This window comes from Ptychodera flava, chromosome 5, assembly GCF_041260155.1.
Source record: "Ptychodera flava strain L36383 chromosome 5, AS_Pfla_20210202, whole genome shotgun sequence".
Lineage (NCBI taxonomy): Eukaryota > Metazoa > Hemichordata > Enteropneusta > Ptychoderidae > Ptychodera > Ptychodera flava.
The window spans coordinates 46,283,384-46,310,024 of record NC_091932.1 but is presented as its reverse complement, the minus strand read 5'-3'; the positions used below and the strand labels follow the sequence as shown (position 1 = coordinate 46,310,024).

Here is a 26,641-nt window from a genome sequence, read left to right as displayed (position 1 = left end):
GGAACACATTTTTGACCAAAAATGGAAAAAATTGCCCGAAAAATACAATCTTACAGATTTCATCATAATTTCAATAAATATAATTTAGGTTATCTATAGGAACCTGTATACCAAATTTCAAAGCTATCAGATGAGTAGTTTGGGAAATACACATTTTTTGACCAAAAATGGCAAAAATTGCCCCAAAAATACAATCTTACAGATTTCATCAGAAATTCAATATATATTACTTAGTTCATATATAGGAACCTGAATACCAAACTTCAAAGCTATCAGACCAGTACTTTTTGAGAAATACATTTTTTGACCAAAAATGGCAAAAATTGCCTTAAAAATGCAAATTTGCATATTTCTCCACAATTTGAACAAATCTGAAATAGATCATCCCTAGGGACCTATGTACCAAATATCAAAGCTATCTGACTGGTAGTTTTGAAGAAGATTTTGAAAGATTTTTTTACCAAAAACGACAAAAATTGCCTTAAAAATACAAATATGCAAATTTCACCACAATTTGAAAATCTGACTGAAGTCACCCTAAGTAAACTGCATATCAAATTTCAAAGCAATCGGACGAGCGGTTTCAGAGAAGATTTTTTTACCAAAAACAGCAAAAAATGCCCCCAAAAAACCAAAATATGCAAATTTCACCACGATTTGAACAAACTTAAATGAGCTCACCCCAAGTGAACTGCATATAAAATTTCAAAGCAATTGGACTTGCGGTTTCAGAGGAGAAGGCAATTGTTGACGGACAACGACTGACGAAGACAACGGACGACGACGCCAACGGACTATGACAGAAAATCAACCTATTTGATAAGCTCCGCGTCGCTGACAGCAGAGCTAAAAAAGTTAACAAGTACAAAGAATATTATTTAATTGACCACCCATTCTTAGTCAAGAGAATATACCGGTATGTGGAAGTGGTCAGAAATATTGTCTATCTGAATACTAAGCATGGTTATAGGACCATTATTTTTATGTGTGGGGATTTAGCCAAGCGATCTTGACTGTAATGTCTTTGCTAGGTGACTTTTGGTGCCATACTTCTTAGTTTGAATTTGATTTAGCCCCAGTTTATGTTAACAAGCCCAGTACTGGATATTTCAACATGCTAACAGAAATACGTGTTAAAGTAATAGGTATACTGCATTGGGCATTTATAATTTGAACAAAAGCAGGGATTGTATTTCCTCCCCAATGTGTCAGCTCTCAGTGTTCATGTAACTTATGCTTCTCTTAAATTAAAAAAATAGTGGTTTGCAGCAATGTCAAAGGTTATATGTGAACAAATTGCGACATCTTATTTGATATTAATGAATCATAGATTGATGTTTCCTTTATCGTATCTCACTCAACATGCTTTCTTGTCCTTCCCTCAGTGTCAAGTAACACGATCAAAATCATATTATAATCCGGTGAAAATCGTGATGTGAATCATAGCAAGACTGGTAAATGTAGGCCCCATTAATCCTGAAATACATGTAGCAGAATTTGTAGACCCTACTTAGACCAAGCTGCTGTAAACCATACTCAAAGGGGTGGCACACATGCATACAGCTATTCATAGGAAGTGAAACAGTGTGAGAGTTGAACAATTTAAACAAATTACATCATAGCAGTATCAATCCAGAAGTAAAGCTGTACTGTTTCATATCAGGTCCACACCCAACATGACTTTGTAATGTCAGTGTTGCATCCAAAATGTGCGAAAGATAATTTGATTCATATGGTAATGTTCAATGAGGTATTAATTAATAAAACCTTCATGGCCCTGAGAAATATTTTGGAACATCAAGAAATGTGAGGGAAGGGTTCTCGAAAGGTAAGGCCTATATAGACATTACCTTGCCATGAAATACTTATTAGGGCCACCAAAATTAGACTTTTTATTAAAAAAATATGGGGGAAAAGTACCCAAATAAAAGGTACAGTTCCTGTCCTTTGTTCCACGGTCTCCTGTCGCAGATGAACATTAATAATATTGCAGGAGTAATTTTCTAAGATGCATTCCCAATTGAACACTCAGCCGTAATACACATGCAGAAATTTAGTATCATTTCAAACATCACAAACCAAAGTTCAAATTGATTTCTAAGCCATGGTAATATAATAATATTACTTTGTTTTGTACATCCCTCTTACTCATGCTATAGATTATAAGAAAAAAATAACGAAGTTAAATTTTGCCATATTCTTAACACAAAGTGGCATACAGGCTGTTTGACAAAAAGAACGAAAAAATCAAGTCAATACTTTGTACTTTGCAAATGCTACCCCTAAAAATTTACTAAATTGGCAGAGTTGATTTCGTACTTACAAATTTGAATTCTTTTGTCCATGGTTAATGTGAGACCGCGTCCCTGTTTTCCTTCACTAGAGTCTGTACTGAAAAAACATACACACAAGATTAATCCGGTTGAACTGCATTATTGCAATAAGTCAGTATATGTAACATCTTTGTTACTTGATGATCAGACATTGTGTATAACAAGCAATGATGACAAGCACAGAACAGTCAACTCGACAACAAAATCATGGTGTCTAACAGCTGGGAATATAACATACCACTTTTAAAATCAAACAATGAATGTTATTAAAGCAAAAGAAGCTTGTAACTTTTGGATGATTTTAAAACTATTTTTGTTTTTCGAGACAATTACAGTTGCTTACTCCCAAAAGTATATTGAGATACACAGTTTATACCTAGTGTGTCAACTCAGCCTGTAGACCACAGAATGCATTCATGTAATATAATTGTTAACAAGTGATTTTAGTCTGGACAAGAATTCAATATAAATGTAACAAAACCATCACAAATACTTGTGCACTGCAGGTTTTCAGAGAGCTCTTTAGTGAGTGTGTCTTATGTGTTGGAAAAGTATTTAGAGCTTCCAATATCCCATGATACATTCTTCCACAAATTAGGTATTGAATATCATAGAAGACAAGACTTCACAAGCATTGTTAAGGTAATAGGTTTGCTTGTGACTTCTGCCAATTCATGGTAAAAATCAGTTGAACTTTTTGTCTCTCTGGTCAACTGGAAAATATGTAGTCTATATCTTTCCAGACAGTTATGAACAACAAAGAAAGGATCTCCTAAAATAAAGTTACTTTATTCCAGAATTACATTTTTGACATGACATTTTTCATGTGAATCGTTAAAAGAGTAAACAAGCCCTGATCTGAGTCCATTTCTATATGTATTTGTTAGTCTTACTATACCAATATTCATTGCAAGCCTCCGTTGTGTATTTTTCCAGGTGACAGTTATTCCTACGTAATTGGCAATTACCCCTGACAGAAAATGATTACACGTTAACATTACTTTCAAAGGAAAATAAAGCATGACCTGACAAGAAAGAAAAAATTTACAGAGTAAAATACTAAGCTCAGTTATTGAACCGCCTTTCCTTCAGAGATGGGGATTTCATCGATTGATTTAATTGCAGACTTGTTTGCTTTTGTTGTAGGTTTGAATCTGACCAAGAATTTTCTGAAAACTGATTCAGAACTGCATTCCTCAGTGCCTTGAATCTGTCAATTTTGAAATGCACCTAGAGTACCCAATTATTATACGGCAATATACACAAAAAACCTTGAAGTTTTAACCCACTAAAAAGCATTGTTTTTGCTGTGTTTGAATTGACTGCAAACGAGACTGTTGAAGTTTACGATCCTTCATCTGCTAAAAATGTTATTGGACCAGGTACGATTTGATCCATCTTCTCTGAACTGAATAAGCATTCAATTCTTAATGTGTGCAAGTGTCCTACACATTTATCATAATCATCTTCATTCCTCCATTGCAGTTCTTCCTTACGGAGCTTGGAACTTGCCTTCCTTAGTCAGTTGCTGCCAGGCTTTGCCAGTAGGATACTCATAATCTGAAACTGATTCCGGTTTCATCTCTATGGAATATCCAGGAAGCTGAAGGAAGATAGACAAGACAAAGATTGAGATAATTTTGAACACTGTAATTTACACAGATTAATGTTCACCTGCTTGGTGGATGCAGCGGTTATCATTTGTTATATAAATAGCCAGGTGATGTTATTGTGAACCATTTTCATGTTCCTACTGACAGAGAGCTCAAGGTACATAATAAACACAGACCTAAAAGTACGGGGCTAACAACACTGTGAAACTTGCCTGTGAGGGCGCACAATGGAAAAATACCCCCTCACCCCTATACAGGTCAATAGTTACAAAGGATACTCACCTTTGGAGGCATGTAGCAACCATTTCTGATTATAACAGGATCTTTAAAATGTTCATGGAGATGATCAACATATTCAATTACTCTGTCAAGAATCAAAAATCAATTAGTTTTCATAATTACGATTTTAAACATTTCTAAATTTAGAACAAAGGTTAGTTAGTTGTAATTTGTCCGACATGTAATTTTTCTACTTTATTGTGCTTTCAGAAGTATACTGCTACAATGAAATTTGTAAGATCATTTTTCAGTGCAAACAACCAATGAAATTTGCGAACTGGTTCTTGTGTTAACGGAAGGATACCATTACAATGAGACTGTAATTACTCCATTCACTTGTATTAAATGCATGATTACTTTACTATCTTGAAATTAAAAAACTTTGGCTGCAGGTAAACTGTCATAGCTCATTTATGCAGAGTTCAATGAAACAAAAGCAAACAAACAACATTTCTTTATTAGCCTTTCTAAAAGAACACAAAAAGTTAACATTGTCTCAATATGTAATTTTCAATAATAATGCTGAGGTGAGAAAACGGATTTGGAGCAACCAAGTGATATGAGGTAATTTGACTGCCATTTTTTTCCCAATCTGCCATTTTGAAATTGGCGAATGAGTGAATTTTTGTGGAATGGTATTATGTGTAGTACTACCAATCTTACTGTGGTGTTGCATACATCACAGTGTATTTTCCTCAAAATCATTTTTTTTTGCAAAGATTCACTCAATTTTCATTAATTTGTCGACCCAAAAGTTATTTATTTTTGGGTTCACCTTTTAGCATGACAAGCAGTAATAAGTTGGATGTGAAAGAAGTGTAAATTTATGCAGCTTTATGGTCCACTCTGACCTGGTCAAATTCAGTGAAATGTTCACATTATCTTCTTTGTACCAACGACTTTGTTTGGCAATAATTCAACACAGCTTGAGTAGGAGTCATTTCACGTTTGCTTATCATGATTGTAATCACTCTTTTGAATTTCAGTTGTTCAACCCTACCATTTTAGAATGAGAATAGGTAATACAAAACAAAATTGTTTATTTTCTATATACACTCTAGTTTCAAATGAGATATTAGATTTTATAAAGTAGTATGATTTTACCACAGATGTTTCAGAAATTGTCACCTGTTTTCTAAGGAGGCTGATACGCAGATATAATCAAACATACTGAGATGTTGAACCAACTCACAGAGACCAACACCTCCAGCATGTGGACAAACAGGAACTGTCAAGAGATAAGAAGAATTTGGTGTGAAGTCTAAGACTTTGACATGAATAAATTTAGTGTAAGCATTCAATTCTTAGTACTTAAATACCACACTTTTGCAACCTAAGTGAGTCTTAAAAAGTCTGAGGCTGTTGACCATATTTTCAACATGGTAGATTTCTACTGGTAACATACATAAGATTACTGAAGCCAACTAAGGCTTTAAATTACACAGGAATTTTATACAAAGACCCAAACAAATTGAGCAGATGCATGTGCTTAGCTAGTTTAAAAACAAACAGAACTTTTTTGCCATGAGAACATTGACATCTGTATTAAAGGAATTTATTGGATCACATTTCTCTCTCCTGCTGTGATAAGAAGTCTGCTTTTTACTAACAATGCATTGCAATATCCTGTTGTTCTGATCTATTGTTTTAGCATTATTTCAATTTGTCAGAATGCATAAGGTGATAAAATTATAAAATTGTTTCCTTTCTATATACTGACATACTTACCACCAAATTTCTTTGCCATGAGGATAATTGCTAAGTTTTCGTTAACACCACCAACTCGACACGAATCAATCTGACAAAATTGTATAGCTTTTGCTTGTAGCAGTTGTTTGAAGATGACTCTGTTTTGAGCATGCTCTCCAGTTGCTACACCTATGCCAATTGGATTCAATGCCTGCATTATGGAAAAAGAATTTCAGATACTGTATGTGTATCAAGTACACATTTGTTTCTGGATGACTTGTCACCAGTTCATCCTATACTTCCCTGTGCATATGTTCACCCACATTAGTAAATATTTAATCATCTTGGTTTGCCCCAAGCCCATTGTTATCAATGACAACTACCGGTATGTGGACATGTTCCAGCCATAATTTGTTGAACAGGTAAATAACAATATAGGGATGTATCAAAGTGTGGTGGTTATAAGGCTACAGCCATATCACTTCTTCACATCTATAGACAGAGGTAATTAGACAAGCTCACCAGCCTCTTGGTATCCAGTTATGGTTCTGTACAGATCACAGACTTAATTGATTGTCCTACCCTGTCCTTTGTATGAAGCATGTTTTACTTTCACTGTTATATTGTATAGCTCTTACATGTATGTTATATGTATGTTATATGTATAGCTGTAGACTTTGTACTTACATATGTTAGAGGTTTGCTGACTATGTGGTCACACATTGACTTAACTCACGCAACAATAAGGAGAAAAGACTTGACATTTATTGTTTTGATTCACTCAGTTAAGACATCAATAAACTTCACAATCTTGGGAATATAAGTGTCACTCTCTTTTCATTGCATCTACTTCATGTGAATGAACAAACAAACACCAAAGATGACAAAAATGGTGCTGACCTTTGCTATGGTTGCATGCCCCAAGACATCATCAGGAGATGTTGGTTCCTCTATCCACCAGAGTTTGAATTCAGCCAATTCTTTCATGTAATCAATTGCTTCATTGACATCCCACCTCTGATTTGCATCACTCATCTGAAAATAAGCATCGAAATCAGTATTTTCATTCATGTTTTATCAATCACAAAGTCTTAGTTTTTTAGATAAAAGAATGTGTTTTTCACATCAAGATAGCAACATTTAGATTTTAATTTTTGCAGTCATTATGCTAATCCACATGTACTGGTATATATTTGCAATTCTACACAAAAAATGAAATAAGGAACCAAATTAATCAGAAGAGTTTTGTAATTTCACAGAAGGTAAAGTAGGCTAAAAAAAAACTTCAATTTTCCCAGAATGATATTTGTTCTACACAAGTATATTAGGATAAATTTAAAAAAAGAAACGAATGGTAGGCTATCATATACCTGAGCTGATCTGCTAAACAAAGAAAGAGTATAAACATAGGGCCAAAGTCCCTGAAGCTACTATAGACATGGATGCAAAATTAAGTATTTCCTGACTGTATGAAACAATCTCACTAAGGTCATCCTAGGGACATGTAAACCAAATATTGAAGCTGTCTGACCAGCGGTTTCGAAAAAACAATCGACTCAACAGTTGACAGAGCTCTGCTGTGTTATGTAGAGAATAACCTTTTGTGACACACGTATTGATGAAGGTGGATATCTTTGATAGCTCATTTCAGGATGGCCTGACCAAAAATGGAAAAAAATTCCGTAAAAATACAGATTTGCATATTTCATGAGATTCGAGACTATATTAGTCTATAATAGCAAATAAACGAGAGTTAATTACATTCTAATTAACATAAACAAGATTTGCTTAAATCAAGATTTACGTCATAATAAAACAGCATATCTGTCAGGTTATAAAGAATCTTGAGCGGGTTATCTTTTAATATCAGTATTTTCATTATTAACCAAGCACATTTTAACTTTCAAATTAACATTGTAAGTAAGTTCTGTTGAATAAGTTGAGACTGTATGTACTCAGAGAAAGACACTGAAGAGACAAATGTTTGTAACTTAAGAAGTCAAGGTTATCCAAAGCATTATAAGGAATCATGTTACACTTTCATTGCACTGTTTACACAGATTGCATATTGCTATAAATAGCACAAGGAATCTTACAGCCCAGCTTTACCATAAAAACCCTATCACTTTGACAACCTATCACTTGACCACTCTTTAATTGACCACTCTATTTTTTTCCTCAAAAAGTAATCTTATTTTATCCTTACCAAGTCAACCATAAATGGAAATTAGAACTTTCTCTATCTCTATTTATTTGACCACCCTATCATGACAAACTATTATGAGCAATTTCTTTCGATAACATAAATGGTGGTTCAGAATATATCAAAGTTGGGATATATCAAAGTTGGGATTCAGGAAAGTTGCCTATACATGTTTTAATCCTCCAAGATGGTAAGCATTTCACTATGAACTGTCAAAAAGTGTTGAACTTTCTGATAATTCCACACTAAAATTATTTTGGCTTTGATGATTTCCTAATTAATTCAATTATTTAAAATCATATTATTTTTTTCTGGGTGAATTGTGAGGGTTTATACAGTACAAGAATTACATACAATGTAAGTTAAATTTTGACCAAAAATGACAAAAAAATTCCTTAAAAATACACATTTGCATATTTCATCACAATTTGAACAAATCTAAGTTGGGTTATCCCTAGGAACCTGTATACCAAATAACAAAGCTGTCTGACCAGCGGTTATGAAGAAGAAGATTTTTTACCAAAAACACCTTTTTTGGCATTAATTTGCCTATTTTCAACAATATCAAAAAATTAAAAAAAATAGTTTCTCAAAATCATATTTTTCATCTACACAACAAATATCAAATCAGTAAGTACTGCGGTTCTCAAGATATTTGAGTGGACGGACGCCTCACAAACGGACATACATACATACATACATACATACATACATACAGACTGACGACGGACGCCGGACGGATACCCATCCCAATAGCTTCTATAGACTATAGTCTATAGTAGCTAAAAATGTAAAATACTCGAAGTACCATTTTGTTTTCCCATCCAATCATCTTTCTTATTAAAGCACATCTTCTTTTGTCATCTTGGAGGTTTGCTCCAACTTTGACCTTGAACTTTGTCCAGCCTTCCTCCAGGGCTTTGTTGCATAACTGAATTGGATGCAATCGACAATTTGAAGAGACATAAAAAATCACTCAAGTATATGAACAGTAAAATTGGTCACCTTGTGCGTAATAATGAATGATGCAATGTACATGTAATCAATGCAATATCATGTGACTGACGGATTATGCAGTAAAAGCTGTAACTTCTGATAGCATTATTTTCTTTTCACTCTTAAGCACAAAAGATGTTCTCTTTAGAGATTTTTATTAAAATGAAAAGTATTAATTAAATGGCCTTGCCATCACAATGCACTGTTTGCAATATGCAGTGTTATCATTGATAGAATACTTGGAGTCAGGACTGAAATTCAGTTGTCAATAATAACATCAATTCTATATCATTACAACTATAAAGGCGAAGGTGAATGCTAAGCATCTTGAAAAAGTACTGGAAAACATGGAATCTTACAGATAAAGTTTTAAGTATAATATGGAGACTGATACAATGTGAGTCACAGTGTGTTTTGTTTGTGCAATTGGTTTCGGCTGTGATAAATAACATGTGATGTTTATGCAATTGTTGTGAATAAAGGGACTGAGACGAAGACAACATACAGGGTTAAAACGTCACGAGAAAAGAGTTAAACATGAGATACTGCAAATACTCTTAAGTGCACAGGTAGTATATGTGAGCAGTTATGAATACCTGTGTCAGAGTCTCGTCACTGTAACCAAGCCAACCAACTGATGTTGTGTAGGCAGGGAAACCACTCTCCAGTAACTCCTGCTCTGAAATGTCAGAGGTCAGTGTTGATTAAAAGTCTTGTTGTTGCTATCCAGTAACCATGGAAACATTGATATGTGATACTGAATTTGCTATGCTGATAATTTTTTATTTCTTCAGCAGATTTTTTTAGCATCAATGTGCCAAAATTATTCAAAGTACTGGCTGCTCTTGTCTAATGGTTTAGTTTTTTTTTTAATTTATGAATGAGGTCAAAGTTTTTTAAATTATCTTGCTATATGTAACTGGAAAATTTTTATTATAGGCTCTTACTTCATTGTTGCATAAAAAGGTGAACTACTACAAAATGTAACTTTTGATAGAAGACCTGAATTACATGTATCTATTTCAGAAACAGCCATAGCCTTGTATTGGCATGTTAATGGATATTGTGTTTCTAGCAGGAAATCTCTTTAATATGTCATCGGTGTCATCCATAACCGTCTGCGTACATTTTAATCAGACTCCTGTATATTTCAGACAATGAGATGGTGGGGGCAGGATATTCAGTAGTAAATCTGACATTAAGTTACATTACTTCTCCCTAATTTGCTCATAAAAAGCCTTAAAAGAAAGCTCTTGCTCATGTAAGGAAATATAACAACTGACAGATACTGGTGCGGCCATGATTCAAAAAATGTCACTTAAATTCAAAGAATGTTTAAAAAGCTCATTAGTTGGAAGGAGGGTCTAGATCAACTTTAAAGTGCCATAACAGGTATGCAACCTTTTGCCTGAAGATGTGACCTTTGACATTTTAACTCAAAGAAAGAACATTTGCCTCTGAAACAGGACAGTACATTTTGACCCAATGATGACATACTGACCTCTAAACTTTTACCTACATAATTAATAAATTAAAATGACTTTCCAGAAGAAAATGCAAAGACAATTATTGTTGACATGATACATGTAAGTGATTAGTTAGAAAGTACAATGAGGATGATACTTGATTGAAGAAAGTTGCATTCCTGTCACATTTTCTCACCAATCTCATTGATGAGAAGGAACCTGATGTCAAGATATATCTTTTTCTCACCATGCAGAATGCCCGTAAAAAAATGATCAAAGTGAATGTAACAGATATGCAACCTTTTGCCTCTGACGATGTTGACATTTGAACTCAAAGAAAGAACATTTGCCTCTGAAACATAGGACAGTAAACTTTCACCCAATGATGACATGCTGACCTCTGAACTTTAACCTACATGATTAATAATTAAAATGATTTTCCAAGAAGGAAATATAAAACAGTTATTATTGACACAATAAGTGTCAGGGACAGCTTAAAGTTTTTAATCAAATGATGCAAACTCTCATCAATAGTTATTTACTGATATTTACTTCTAACCTCTTTGGTGTTTAGATGCTGCATTTGACCTGAGAATTTCAAGAGCTTCTTCTCTCGTTAAAACATCAGTTCTGCAAAGAAAAAATATATGATACATATCATCATCGGAGACTTTTTCTTCAAGATGACGTAGTATTGAAGAAAATTATCATGACCAAGCTTGAGCCTAACTCCATTGAAGATAACCTGTTCTCCCCAAAGCCCTATAAACAGGTCCACACTCACCATTGATAAAGCATAGTGTTGAAAGGGTGAGACACTTCCATGTGCTTTAACAGTCAGCCTGGTCTCCCTTCAATAGGGTTAAATCAAAGAACAGCACCACAGTGGTGGTCTACGGTACTTATGAACATGATGGAGTTAAACTATGATGGAGTTAAACTATCACAGTCTTTATTAGACTTTCAGGATTTTGTCCACCTTTTGGTATAGGGAATATTAAATGATTGTCATATCAAATGATAATGAACATCCTCTACCCTGTCATTTCACACATGTTAGCCTTCTTAGAACAACTATCATACATGTATTTGAAAGGTTTAAAAACACTGAAAATATTTTATGATAATTTTCTCTACTTACATATATCTGAAATCAATACATGACACAAGCTTCTCTGGTTCCTGTAAATGAAGGAAAAAGTATAATCATGACCCTTTACATCTCAGATAGACATTGTACTCTTCGATGAAAGAAAACTGGCCATACTTAGAACCAAATACTGTGGCGCAAAATCTTTCTGTAACCTTTACGGTGACAGAACACTCCTTGTGACCATTATCAAAGAAAACGTAAAAGATGAACCTACCTGGCGGAAAATTAATTTGCATTATATGATGAATTTAAAACTGAAGATGGCTAAACATATCCTTTTTTTCAACAGTACAAGCTAAATGTATTTTCATTACCAAGAAAAAGGCACATACAATTGTTATCAACATAAAGATACCGGTATTTCCCAAGAAGTAGAAATGTGTAATAAAATTCTAAACAAAAATAGTTAAAGAGGATTTCCTTTTAAGCAATTTCATAAACTGCAGTAAACATGATATCATGTACAGATTACATAAAACTCATCTCAAACAGAAGAATTATTGTCTGGTTTGCTGAGAATTGTGTTGCCTTACCATATCAACAAGGAGCTTCCAAACTGGCTGAGAAAATGAAAACGAAAAAGAAAGATCAAATGTCAATAAGCTGTGCTTGTTAGTCCCCACGGACACCGTCCGGGGGGACTTATAGGTTTGGTCATGTCCGTGCGTGTGTGCGTGCGTCTGTGCGTCCGTGCGTGCGTGCGTCCGTCCGTCCGTTCACGCAGATATCTCAGAGATGCCTGAAGCGATTTCATTCAAACTTGGTACAAGGATTACTTCATATGTCATACAGATGCACGTCGATTTGTTTTGTGATACGATCCAATATGGCTGCCAGGCGGCCATTTTATTACGATTTTTTCATGTACAGAGCCATAATTCAGGCATGTTTCAACTGATTTTATTCAAAGTTGGTACAAGGACATTGACCAGTGTCATAGATATGCACGTCGATTCTTTTTGTGATACGATCCAATATGGCCGCCGTGCGGCCATTTTGTTACGATTTTTTCATGTACAGAGCCATAACTCAGGCATATCTCAACCAATTTCATTCAAAATTGGTACAAGGACATTGACCTATGTCATACATATGCACATTGATTTGTTTTGTGATACGATCCAATATGGCCGCCAGGCGGCCATTTTATTACGATTTTTTCATGTACAGAGCCATAACTCAGGCATGTTTCTACAGATTTTATTCAAAGTTGGTACAAGGACATTGACCAATGTCATAGCTATGCACATCAATTTGTTTTGTGATACGATCCAATATGGCCGCCAGGCGGCCATTTTGTTACGATTTTTTCATGTACAGAGCCATAACTCAGGCATATCTCAACCGATTTTATTCAAAATTGGTACAAGGACATTGACCTATGTCATACATATGCACATTGATTTGTTTTGTGATACGATCCAATATGGCCGCCAGCAGGCGGCCATTTTATTACGATTTTTTCATGTACAGAGTCATAACTCAGGCATGTTTCTACAGATTTTATTCAAAGTTGGTACAAGGACATTGACCAATGTCATAGCTATACACATCAATTTGTTTTGTGATACGATCCAATATGGCCGCCATGCGGCCATTTTGTTACGATTTTTCATGTACAGAGCCATAACTCAGGTATATCTCAACCAATTTTATTCAAACTTGGTACAAGGACATTGACCTATGTCATACATATGCACATTGATTTGTTTTGTGATTTGATCCAATATGGCCACCATGTGGCCATTTTATTACGATTTTTTCATCTCCTGAACTACAACTCAGACATGTATCAAGCGAATTTATTCAAAAGTATTTTTATCACAGACCTAATGAAGAGGACTCTATCCTCTCTGAGGACCTGTAATCAAAGCACCCATTAACAAGTGGGGACTGTGTCATCAACGATGAGCTGTGCTTGTTTAAAGTATTTAGCTTCTCGCAAGTACCGGTATATATTTGATGAAACGAGTCAATACCAGCAAGTACAATTAGCACAGATGTTCAAATAATATAATGTAATAAACCTAAAGTTGAAGATGATGAAGTGATTGTCCCTTAGTGGACAATCAAGTACAACCTTGAAATGTCAGTATTACTGTGCTCCTTTGCTTGAAACACAATGTGAGTTTGACACAAGCAATTGAAAACAACCAGAAAGTGGTATAAGAGAAGATTATATTTTGACAAAATATGAGAAAATTGACAACCCCCCAAAAAAATAATTCCACAATCACTCAATCAAATTTACAACTATATGGTTATTTTACTATCATCTACGGTAACCTTACCATTTTCAACACCAACAAGTGATGTTGAAACAAGTGATTGACCAAAACTTAACCCATTGGCCAAAACTTTACATATGCAAAGTTTATCATCATGCAAACAAACTCACATTTTTGTTGTTAAACCTTTATGACTTATTGAAAGGTTTGCTTCTGTCTACATGAAATGTAGCAGCTGATTTATTTAATGGATGTCTATTGTTACAGGTGAAAAATTCAAAACTATTTGGGATGAAAAATCTTATCAATGAATAACACCTGAACATAAAATATGAAGAAAACCTGGGAAGCTGTTTCAATGATTTTTACAAAAGTACATAAAAATAAAAATTTTGCTGATGTCTTCACTAGGTGAGTAGGTGTTGTACATTGTGAGTTCAAATCCCTTCCAGAGTTGGCAAGAAAAGTTTTGTACAGGATGACACTGGTGGTAGTGACATAGTCCCCAGATAGAAATTGAGGCAAGTATGTATCTTGTAAGTAGTGGTGTGGACATTTTTCAAGTGGTTCCTTGAGGGCGCTATCACATATGTAACCTTGCAAGCCTTGAGCTGGCATATGTTCCAAGTGAACTGGATTGGGCTCACTTGAATTTTTTACATTCTCAAAAGTGAATAATCATGTTCACAGGTTCCCTAAGTTTTGTGGAGGAAGATGGAATAGGTGACACGGCCCTGTTACTGTATTTGTGAGTTCATATCACATTGAGAATTTACTGAACAGTGAATCATTACATAAAATATGATAACAATTTTCACAGATAAAGTTGAACTCATAAATATGACTAGTCTGGTCTGACAGAAGGTTTTGAGTCTTACAAAGGCAGACTGTTAGTTTTCGGTCAACCTTACATTAAAGATAAAAACATGGGAATTTATCAAGTAAACTATCAAACTTCCTTTTTCTTCTACTCACACAGTCACGGAAATGAAATGTCCTGAGTGAAAAATATACAGTCTATGACAACAAACTTCCTTCAGTGACAAATAAGTATCCTAGCATTTCAAAGGGGGTTAAGCCTGTTGGCTTTTATACCCGAGTCTAACGCCCTTCTAGTACAATTCTGCTTCAGAGCTAAGACTGACAATGAATCTACCTCGTTCCATAAGAAAAATTCAAGCCGAGCTTGTCACTCATCCTGCTAATATTATTTTCTATCCATTTTATAGATGCACATGATAAATCTGTTCACTCCAATGGCTTCGCAATCACAAAGGATGTCAATAATATCCTAATTGTACTGTACCTTACCAAAGAAAGTGGTTCTGTCACAGATGTTTTTACTTTCAGTAATGATAATTAGTCATGACCATATATACATATGTTAAATAGACTAAATTGACATCCTTCTTTCAACAACGATACTGATTAGATAGTTGTTGTGCATATTGTTACATCTGTGAATCTCAATATGCATTTCGCTGACAGGAATCTCCAAAAGATATTATAATGGTCCTGTAACTTAACTGAATATGATTTTCAAACAAGGGTGACCCTATTTTTTTTTTGTTTCTCATCTCCAGAGGAATACTCGGGCAGGGAGGGCGGCCGAAAAAACAAAACAAAACAAGTACAAAAAAAACTATTTGTTTCAGTTCAATCTTCTGTCCTTTCAGTTTCTACAATTTTTAAGTACAAAAAAGGTGTATTTGTTGCAGTTCAATGTTCTGTGCTCTCTGTCCTTTCAGTCTGAGTCGCTGCAATCTCACAATTTGATGATGGTGGTGCTGTTGCTAGGATGATCGCCTAAGAGGTGTATTTGTTGCAGTTCAATGTTCTGTGCTCTCTGTCCTTTCAGTCTGAGTCGCTGCAATCTCACAATTTGATGATGGTGGTGATGTTGCTAGGATGATCACCTCAGAGGCGGCACAAATAAAAAAGTTTTTTTTTATTTTCATGTCAGAGATGAAATTTACGGTTGGTCGGGAGATGAAAAACACAAAATGTCACCCTAAGAGTAAGTAGGTGGCGCTGCACTGTGAAGATAACTATATTCTAGGTCAGTGATTGCTTTTGTGCAATAAAAACAGGTAGTGAAAAGAGAAGTGAAATAATCAAATCATTATAGATTTTGTCATCTTATTTTCATTCAAAAACTCTCAAGAACCAATGCCAGAACTTCTTCCTCTGTTGATTTCCCATGTGAAACCTTTGAGGCAGAAATAGTATTCAGATGAGACCTGACAACCCTGACAACCGCATCAAACCTCAACGACCTCTCAACCAAAAATTCTCACTACAATGGCTTCTCTATGCTTGACAGTTGTCCTGCTGGTACAGAGTTTCCAGATGGCTACACAGCAGTCCATATGTAAGGTATATGAACAGACTCACATTAATTGCTTTAACAGAGGGTTTGAAGATGTTCCAGACAACTTTCCAATACTTACAACTCATCTGGATTTGTCACGGAATCAAATCAAAGAAATTGTTTCTGCTTCCTTCACATTGCTGAACCAACTGAGACAACTAAATCTGTCATACAATGAGGTTGCTTTAATTCATGGCAAATCATTCAGCGGACTTTCTAGTTTAGAAATCCTGGATCTGCACTACAACGTCTTGGAACATATTCCTGAAAAACTATTTTCTGATCTGAAGAACCTTACGACTCTAATCCTGTCAAAAAATAAGTTGAATGAGTTGTCTCCGACATCCTTTCATGGACTTGGACTTTTAAATGAATTGTACCTCAACGAGAATGTAATTTCCACATTACCACATGGAATATTCCAAGATTTAACACAACTTATGGTGATTAATTTGGCAAGGAATCCTCTACGTTGTTTTCCACAGAAAGCATTGCAACCATTGGTCAAAATGAAAGAAATTTCATTAGAACTTGATTGCTTTCACAAACATTGTAATAGAATGGATCTGAGGCACTTTACGGAACTAGAGGAGATCATGCTTTCAGAATGCAGCAGTCTGGTCTCAATAGTAGATTCTATTGAACAAAGCTTTCCCCCAAAGGATTTCAATTTGGAAGGACCTGCCTCTCCTCTACCTTTAAATGAACTTCTACTAAGGTATCGGCTTGGAAATCATGATGCGATTAAAACTTCAGCTCAAGCTCTAGCTCAAATACTGGAAGATCTTGAGCACTTGAAGATTAAGTCACTGAATCTTGGGTATCTGAATGACCAGAAAAAGATCAGAAATGACACCTTCAAACAGCTCCAAGGGACAATCATTGAAAAACTGACTATTTACCTTGATGGAGTGCATGAATTACCTTCTGGAGTATTTCGGTGGCTGCAACATTTAACAAGTCTGACCATTCGATATTTTTTTTTTAGTGAACTTGATTCACTTCATGAAGGAGTTTTTCAGGGTCTGGATCGTTTGGTGACATTGGACCTTAGTTGCAATACATTATCAAACATCACAGAGGTGTCTCAAAGTGTTGCTGACCTTCATCTGCTGAAGTATCTGTATCTTGCATTGAACTCATTTACTGGAGAAATTCCTCCCAACATCTTTGCAGCAGTTCCCTCGCTGGTAGAAATAAATCTTTCAGACAACGCTTTTGCAGCTATCCATCCATACAGTTTCACTTCCCTTCCAAATCTAATCACTCTAGATCTATCTAACAATGGTATTCTCTATCTGCCTAATGCTGTATTTTCCCTACTTGTTTCATTGAAAGCACTCTACCTGAAAGGAAATGACATTTTGACTTTGAATCAAAATCCAGATGGCACTGATTCCCTTAAAGGTCTAACACACCTTCAACAATTATCAGTAAATTTTTTACATCCAGCTGTCTTGTACCAACATGTTCCATCACTCCAGTACATCCATATTGCTGGCCCCAGACCTAATAGCATTGAAAGACCCCCCTTGAACATTTACACTCTGCAAAGAGCCAATCTAACAAAGCTTGAGGTAATAGACATTCAGAGTACAAAGATTGATACTTCACCATCTGTCAATGACTTACATCTCAATGATGAAAATCTCAGCAAAAAAAATTCTGTGCATGTAACATGGAAACATATGAAGACTCTTAAATTCCATGACTGTACCTGGTCAGGAAATGAGGAGGAACTGACAGCGATTTTGAAGCTGTTTCCAAATCTAAAAGAGCTCTCCCTTACAGCTTTTGGTACATTACTATCCATGAATGTATTTCCAGACACACTGACAAATCTTCATTCTTTGGATATTAGTTCCAACAAAATCACAATGATCAACCCAAACTTGTTGAAGTCCCTACCCAACCTGAAGACGTTGGCCATCCATCAAAATCCCTTTTCTTGCTCAACATGTAAAATGGAAAATTTTGTCCAGTGGCTTAAACATGATAAAACTGTTTTTTTGTCAGAGGTTCCTACATGTGCAACACCTGATGAAATGGATGGCGTTTTCTTACCGACATTAGAATTTGGATTGGAATGTAACTTGACTTTAGTCATCACTGTTCCAATCACATGTTTTGCAGTTGTTTTAACTGTAACAATAGTCGTTGGCATTCGACTAAAGTGGCGCATACGCTACTTATTTTTCCTGTTGAAACTACGGCATGGTGGCTATAAGTTGCAATTTAACAATGAAGAAGATCAATTGAATAAAAAGTATGATGCCTTTGTGGTCTACAATCAACATGACGGAGAGTGGGTCATGCAGGAATTGATTCCTAACTTAGAAAATACTGATCAACAGAACTTCAAGTTGTGTATCCATGAACGTGATTTTATGCCAGGTGATGATATATTTGAAAACATTCTGAACAGTATTGAGAGCAGCAACAAAACACTTCTCATACTCTCTCCTCACTTTGCACAAAGTGAGTGGTGTTACTTTGAAATGAGGATGGCACAAACCCAGTTATTTGAAGAGAAGAAGGATGTCATATTGATGGTGATGCTGCAGGAAATCCCAGATGATATGATGCCACGAGTCCTGCGGAAAATACTCATGACAAAGAAGTACCTGGAATGGCCTGAGAATGACTTCAGAAGGAGATTGTTTTGGCAGGAACTGAGAATTGCACTGCAGTCAGAGAGTAGAGTCAACAGAATTGCAGAAATATGAATGCAGACATTCTTATAAAGGTATTCACTTTAAAGTTGCAAGTGAAATTACATCCAAGGTCAAGGGGGAATGGGTTTTAGTTGAAGCAAACTACCTGCTGCTGATGAGGAAAGTCTTAGGACCTCAGATTTATTTTGTAAGAAAGATATTCGTTTTTCATTATTTAAACTTTTAAAGAAACAATCTAATCATTGCTACACATGAACGTCACTATGCAAAGTCATACATTCAAATACGGTATACAGAGTATACTATGAGGTTATTATGAAAATACCGCAAAGGATCCACGAGAATAATGGCCAAGCGTATCGCCTAATGCAAAGCAGAGGGCGATGCGCGGCGCCAATGTCCGAGTGCATCCTGTACCGTATTTTCGTAATAATCTCATTATTATACATTTTACATTTGTGACTGGGGCATCAAATTGTCAGAGTAGAGACTGTTTTCGTGCAATGTCAACAATTTTTCTTCTGATTTATTCATAAGTGTGTGGAATGCTATCTCTGACACGCTTCTTCAAGTTCTTGATAGTGTGTGTGCACTACAAACATACATACAGAGCGCATGCGAGACATGTTCTGGCACTCATCCAACGAGTCCCTTGAAACCGTTCAACAGTGAATGCACAAATACAGACAGAGAGTATGGGGCACCTGGAAACCGTTCATGTTACAGAACGGGCGCAGGCAAAATTCAATTGTTCTCAATGGTAGATATATAATAATTGACCATAACTCTATTTCCAAATTGTTGATAATCAAAAAATTATGTGCTTTTTGTTTTCCATTTTGATCATTTAATAGTTCGGAAAGATTAACTTTTGTTTTAGCCACACATGGTCATATACATGTGTAATGAAGGCAGACATATCTTAACTTACCTACCTTCTTATGGTTAAAGAAATATCAAAAATGAATTTTCAGAACATGTAATTATGGAAATTATCTGTAATATACCATGCCCATATTGTTACATCCTAGTGACGTTCAACGTAAAATATCAGCCGTGATATTTCACTATAAACGTCGAGATATGCACGATGAACGTCATCAGTTTTAGAGTTTTCCCGAACTACATTAGCAGTTTTGTTGGTAAACAACGTAAACAACGTAAACAACCTCTAATTATGGAAATTATCTGTAATATGATAAATTCAATAATTCGTCAAACCTAATACAAACATTACTAATACAAACTAAAAGTTCGGTGAATTTCAAAATTGCAAAATTGGTAAAACGTAAATAAGTGCATAGAACTTTAAAAACAAATATGATTTAATTGAATATTCATTTTAAGTCAACAGCATGTTGAGGAAGCATGGTCAGAAAATTGTAAAAACATGGTTCAGGAACCAATTTCCATTTAAGAGTTGGGACTTAGCCAAGTAGTCTTGACTGCTATATCTTTGCTAAGTGACTTTGTGCTGTACGTTGTAACTTTGAATGTGACTGAGAACTTAATACCATAGTGTATGTACTGGATATTTAAACATGTTATGGTATTTCCTTATCAAGAAAAAAGCCATATATTGTGTGCGATTATCAATAAAAGGGCATGTTCGAATGGAAGAACATTTGATGTTGTGCTGTCGTAAAACAAAGTATCACATAAGAATTTGTGGGAGCTTTTCTCAAACTGAAGATGCTGTGTCAAACATAAGCTGTAAGAAACATGATATCACATAAAGATGTCTCAAAACCCATCTGCAACTGGAAATGTCAAGTCTTCTATTCTGAGAATAGCACTGCCTTACAATATCTACATGAAGCTTCAAACCTGGCTGAGAAAAAGGAAAAAAAATGTTTTTTCGTAACTTTCCTGAAATGTTTTTGTAATCATGATTAAAGTTCTATTCTCTATGTTTCTATTCTTCAATTTCCAGAAAGTGTCTTATATTTAGCATAAAGAAACAGAGCACAGAACAAAGAATCAGTTAGATTTTTACTGACAGTGGAACATTTGGCAATCTTGCCTCTGTGTGATTCATTCAGCTGGTGTCAACTGCAGAGTGTACCTTAACAGGAGGTTCTGTGCTGTGCTGGGCTCTCTCGTGCACTTTTAGCAAATCAGTACCATAGATTTTTTGCTGTATTTGTAACTTCACCTTAATGTAGAAGTTTTACTGTTTGTTGTTACTTTAGATTGTAAATAAATTGATTTTAAAGGGAAAATCAAAACAAGCTGAAAGGGTGCTTCTTGGATGTTCTAATTAAAATGAAATGGTTGTTACAAAGAAGATCAAATTTTGACATATGAGATGGCCATCTGTACAATTTTCATATGTAAATTACAATATTACTCAATCAAATATCTATTATTATTATTATTATTATTATTATTATTATTGTACTTGGGCCTCAGCCCAGTACATTTGTTTTCATTCCGTGGGAAAAAACTGTAAGGTATAACCATTTCTGGCTGAGACCAGGGAGGGCAAAATGTATTGGCTTCATCTTTCTTGGCATAATAAATGGCGTAATGATGTTAACTGAATGGAAGTGCTGCTCTCAGCCAGTCTTGAATAAGTGAGATGTGAATATAAATGCTTCTCTATCTGAGTTTTTGCCACAAAATCTTCTGAATATAATCAAAATGTGCATTGAAATGCAACAATTAATGCACCCTCCGTTTACTAGGCGATGGCACGACCCTTGCTACACCCACTGGACGAGCCAAAGTGGGAGGGGTAATTTCGGTTTGGTCGAACAGGGCTCGAGACCAGAATTTAACATTTAAACTTGAAACATGTTTAATCACTGACAAGATGTGGATTAGTGTTAATCAAAGAGAAAGTTTGAAAGGAAAGGTTTTATATCCCGGACACAATGAAAAACATTACGACTGGAAACTGTACCCCCGGTTGAGAATAGTAACGCCCACAGCGATGGAGAACACTTATCCTTGAGCTGAGAAAACCAGACCATCATTTCGAAATAGAGCTGCAGATTCGAGAAGCTCGTTAAAAATAGCTAGGTACACCCCATAAGGGGTGGTTTCGAGTCTTGAGGGCAAATTTCGCCTCCTTCATTTGGAAATCGTACGTTTGTTTTTCCAGGGGAACACATCATTTGACACAAAATTTGCATGAAAAGGGGTCGCCAGTAAGCACGTGGTCAAATCTGGCATAAGAAACAATATGAAATGTTGGGTAAAGCCAGTCCAAAATAAACTGATTTGAACTTTTGTGTTTTGTAATTTATACCACTGCAGTAACATGACTTTTTTTTGACAACATCACACAATGTAATACGTTTTAAAACTGAATACTCCGACGTATTCTGTGTCCCCTTTGCTAAAAAATACGGTATGCCGATTACCATGTAAGGAGATAATGACGTCAAGACAGATTTGTAGTGCGTTTGGTCTTGGATGGTGCACGAAGTTTTGTCGAGGTAACTTGTGTATTTATTTCCTAAATGGGAGATATTAGGGTCGATCTAAAAGGCCGAAAAATGTTATGATACTCTAAGCGAGCTGAACTCCAATGCGAATGGTTGGATAATTTGGAGGATGTCTAGACTGATCTCGTCTCATTTATTTGGCGGTCAGTATTGAATTTCAACTGCGTCACAAGTTTGCGTCGAACGGTCAACGAACGATATTTTAGAAATCTGGAGACATGGCACATCGCAGTTTTATTTTAGTATTTTATATTTTACAAAAGATGTAAGAAGCAATGATTTTGTTGAAAATTCTGAAAAAAATATAGGAGATTTGATCGCGAACACATTTTCACTTGGGGGTCAACTAGCCCTGCGTACGATGCTGTGTGTTCCGCTACAGCTAACCGCCCCGCTCACCACAGCCCTGCAAAGACCCGTACGTAGGGTCGGTGACTTCAAATCCATTTTGGGACTTGACGTAAAAAGCCAAATTACTGCCGAAATTCAGCGTTCTTGGGCCCAAGTCGTATCCCAGCCTACTTCAGCTACTCGATCGCTTCCAAAAATGAGTCTTTTATTCACTTCTCGTAAATAACCGTCGATGTCGGCAACTCTCTCGCTGGCCCTGCGTACGATGCTGTGTGTTAGCTGTAGCACATAGCATCGTACGCAGGGCTAGGGGTCAACATGGGGTCGCAGCCATGTTGCCTCAAAACTTATTTCTGTCTGCACTCAAAACTCAAAAATGTCGCATATGAACCTGAAAAATCGATGTAATTTTGTCAAACTTCGGCGAATTTCAGCCTATAGACAAAATTCATCTAGGTAAGGTAAATTTACTGAAATTTGATCGACAAATAATCCTGAGCTTGAACGTGACAGCTCGCCTTCTCCGGGAAGTCATGCATCCGGCCACAGTCGCTCGAGAGCTATTCAGCTCTGGGACTATTCGCCCCATAGACGAGTATACAGAAGCGAGAAATACCTCGCTTCTGTATACTCGTCTATGGGCGAATAGTCCCAGAGCTGAATAGCTCTCGAGCGACTGTGATCCGGCCAGCTGCCCATATGGCCGGGTGCATGAGATTGTTTTCAAGCGACGGCGGCAGACCGTACGGGGCTCTGGATATGAACCTACCGCCGGTGTAGCTGTAATAACTGTTGCGTGTTTTTAATCACCACGGACGAAGTCCGAGGGGACTTATAGGTTTGGTCATGTCCGTGCGTCCGTCCGTCCGTTCACGCCTACAGTACCCAACCCCATACAGATGCACGTCGATTTGTTTCACAATGCTATCAAATTTGGCCGTGTTAGAGGACTTTTTAGTTTACACCTCCATAGACTCCCACGTATAAGGCAGTTCTCCATAGACTCACATGTATGATGCCAAGAAAAATAAAAATTAGTTTCTCATCGTATTCATATTGCCTAAAGGATGCAGTGACACAGTTTTTTTGTCCCCACGGATAAAGTCCAGGGGGCTTATAGATTGGCTCATATCCGTCAGTGAGTGCATCAGTGAGTCCATCGGTTCACGCAGATATCTCAGACATTTTGACAAAATATCATGTGACCTTGGTGACCTTTGACCTCAAATATACATTATTGTCCATGACTCAGTAACCACAAGTGCTAAACCTTTCATATTTGGTATGATGGGACACCTTATGATGCCACATATTGTACCCATTAATTATGTGCACTATCTAATTATGAGCGAGCCAATAGAGCAAGAGGTCTGATTTCTGGTATATAGGGATAAGTTAACAATATAATTTGTTTGACAAAACTTCACGTGACCTTGGTGACCTTTGACCTCAAATATACATATTTGTCCACAACTCAGTAACCACAAGTGCTACACCCTTCATATTTGGTATGAAAGGACACCTTATGACACCATATATTGTACCTCATTAATTATGTGCATATCTTATTTTGAGCGAGCCAATAGAGCTAGAGGTCTGATTTTTGGTATATAGGAATAACTTAGCAATACAATTATTATGACAAAATGTGACGTGACCTCAATGACCTTTGACCTCAAATATATATATTTGTCCACAACTCAGTAACCACAAGTGCTACATCCTTCATATTTGGTATGATAAGACACCTTATGACACCACATATTGTACCTCATTAATTATGCGCATATATAATTTTGAGCGCGCCAATAGAGCTAGAGGTCTGATTTTTGGTATATAGGAATAACTTAGCAATACAATTATTTTGACAAAATGTCATGTGACCTCGATGACCTTTGACCTCAAATTATATATTTGTCCACAACTCAGTAACCACAAGTGCTACACCCTTCATAAATGGTATGATGGGACACCTTATGACACCACATATTGTACCTCATTAATCATGCGCATATCTAATTCTGAGCAAGCTGATAGAGCTGGATGTCCGATTTTTGGTATATAGGGATAATTATAGGGTAGAAATCTAAATATGCCAATCTAAATATTAGACATCTACCATCGAGAACAAAAGAAATTTGCTGTAATTTGAATATTTAAGGAGTTTAAGCAATTCCCGCTATAAATAAAGAACCCCTGCCTCAAACTCCACAAAAGTTGCTAGACATATTTTGCCGTTGTCATGCCATTGCTTCGTTTAATAACCAGTTAATCAAATGCCTCATTGACAGGAGGAAATTCAAGACCATATTTGAATAGTAGTATATATTGTCCTCAAAATTACTCTATCACGGCCCAGTACTCATTGCCTTCAGCAATACTGCCTTGTTATTATTATTATTATCCTTTATCAGTGTTTTGCCCGGGAATTGTAAAGGTGGGACACAGTGTCCCATGATTGTTAAAATAGGGGGACACTGAGTTACAATAGGGGGTCAATGTGTGAGCGAAGAATGCAAAGCAAAGTCAAGTCACCAAGGCAGAAAGGTATTGTAAACATGTATGGCTGTTGTTTTCCATCGAAAATTTGATATCAAGAATACGTACATTTATTTTAAAATTAAGATTGCTGGATGCCTCCTATAATGGTTTGTGACAAAGTCATTTTAACTGGTTGTATTTAGTTTTTAATTGTAAAAAAAGACATCATCAATTTCATGCACATTTGTCTTTTATGGGGATTCTTGCCAGTTACTGCATTACATGTGTTTAACAGAAATAAAGAAGATGTTTCATTACACTTATGACTCCAGAACTAGAAGTGGCTGAAGACAATAGTTTGATGCACATTGTAACCTGGGTTTTTTCATTACTGCTATAAAGTTCTCTTATAATTGCTCCAATGACTGACACTTTTCCCTGAAAATTGCAAAAATATAGTTTCAAAACACAAATATCTGAGAGAACTCTTTGATCCTCATGATAGCAATAGCACATTGCCATAACGCTGTTTTGACAAGCTAGGTGGTTCTTGCTAAGATCAGCTACAATCGAGCTAGGGGGTCTTGACTATATAAGGAATTCAGCATGGTGACCTCGATCTCTACCAGCTGGGCTGGCTTCCAGACGATCGGAGAGTTGTATGAGACTCCTTCTGGGGAAATTTAAGGCAAATTACTACTTTGAAAGTCAGGGATATAGTGTTTCAACAAAATTGTGGGGTTGATGATATTTTTAGGTGAAGTCATGAGCTTCCAGTACACCAAATACACGTGCAGTCAATTCCGTTTGATGCCATGTGCCCGGGCTAGTATAATGACTGAAAATTTGATTCTCTGTACTTCACTGGACTAGCATTTATTTACATGTAAACGTTTCATTTCAAGTTGGTGGTCAATAAAATTTGCTATGTGAAAAGTTAGTTGTTCTTTTTACAAGCCTTCCGCTTCTGAAATCATTGTCTAGTTATCGGGATCGTACGTGGCCCGGCATTCGAATTTTGTCCCCAAGGCTGCAGGGCCCAGTGGACGCACATCGTCTTGCTTATACCATGAATCGTAGACTGTAACAGACCATAGAACAGACTAACTGATTTTCCAATAGTGTTTACATTGTGACGAAAAAAACAGACTAAATTTTAACTTAAATGTTTCATTGTCTCAATAGAGAAGCAATAACTGTATGGGCTATCAAGTGTGTAATTAATAATAATAATAATAACATTTTTTTATTGCTTGCTTGTAAATATAGGATTTACATCACATTTGTGGCAATAAAAGTGTGATACAAAAATAAGTTAAAATTGTCTTCAATAAAGATAAAGTATTACAGT

General features: G+C 36.0%; 1 protein-coding gene across 4 annotated transcripts in view; it reads right to left on the bottom strand.

Moving 5' to 3' along the window:
- LOC139134115 (mitochondrial enolase superfamily member 1-like) overlaps positions 1–26,641 on the bottom strand; it is a 103,371-nt gene that overhangs the window by 38,673 nt on the left and 38,057 nt on the right. The window contains exons 5-15 of one of the 4 annotated variants that reach the window (XR_011552721.1): positions 12,266–12,292; positions 11,721–11,761; positions 11,139–11,209; positions 9,710–9,792; positions 8,926–9,048; positions 6,815–6,949; positions 5,954–6,125; positions 5,354–5,453; positions 4,229–4,310; positions 3,605–3,936; positions 3,102–3,459 (exon numbers count right to left, since the gene is read on the bottom strand). Coding sequence is in view for 3 of the 4 variants with exons in the window: in XM_070701030.1 (XP_070557131.1) it covers positions 3,826–3,936; positions 4,229–4,310; positions 5,354–5,453; positions 5,954–6,125; positions 6,815–6,949; positions 8,926–9,048; positions 9,710–9,792; positions 11,139–11,209; positions 11,721–11,761; positions 12,266–12,292 (945 nt within the window). In the remaining variant the exon portion in view is untranslated. Of the gene's footprint in view, positions 1–3,101; positions 3,937–4,228; positions 4,311–5,329; positions 5,454–5,953; positions 6,126–6,814; positions 6,950–8,925; positions 9,049–9,709; positions 9,793–11,138; positions 11,210–11,720; positions 11,762–12,265; positions 12,293–26,641 lie in introns of those variants that run through there. The other 3 variants (XM_070701030.1, XM_070701033.1, XM_070701031.1) reach the window with 3 other exon arrangements.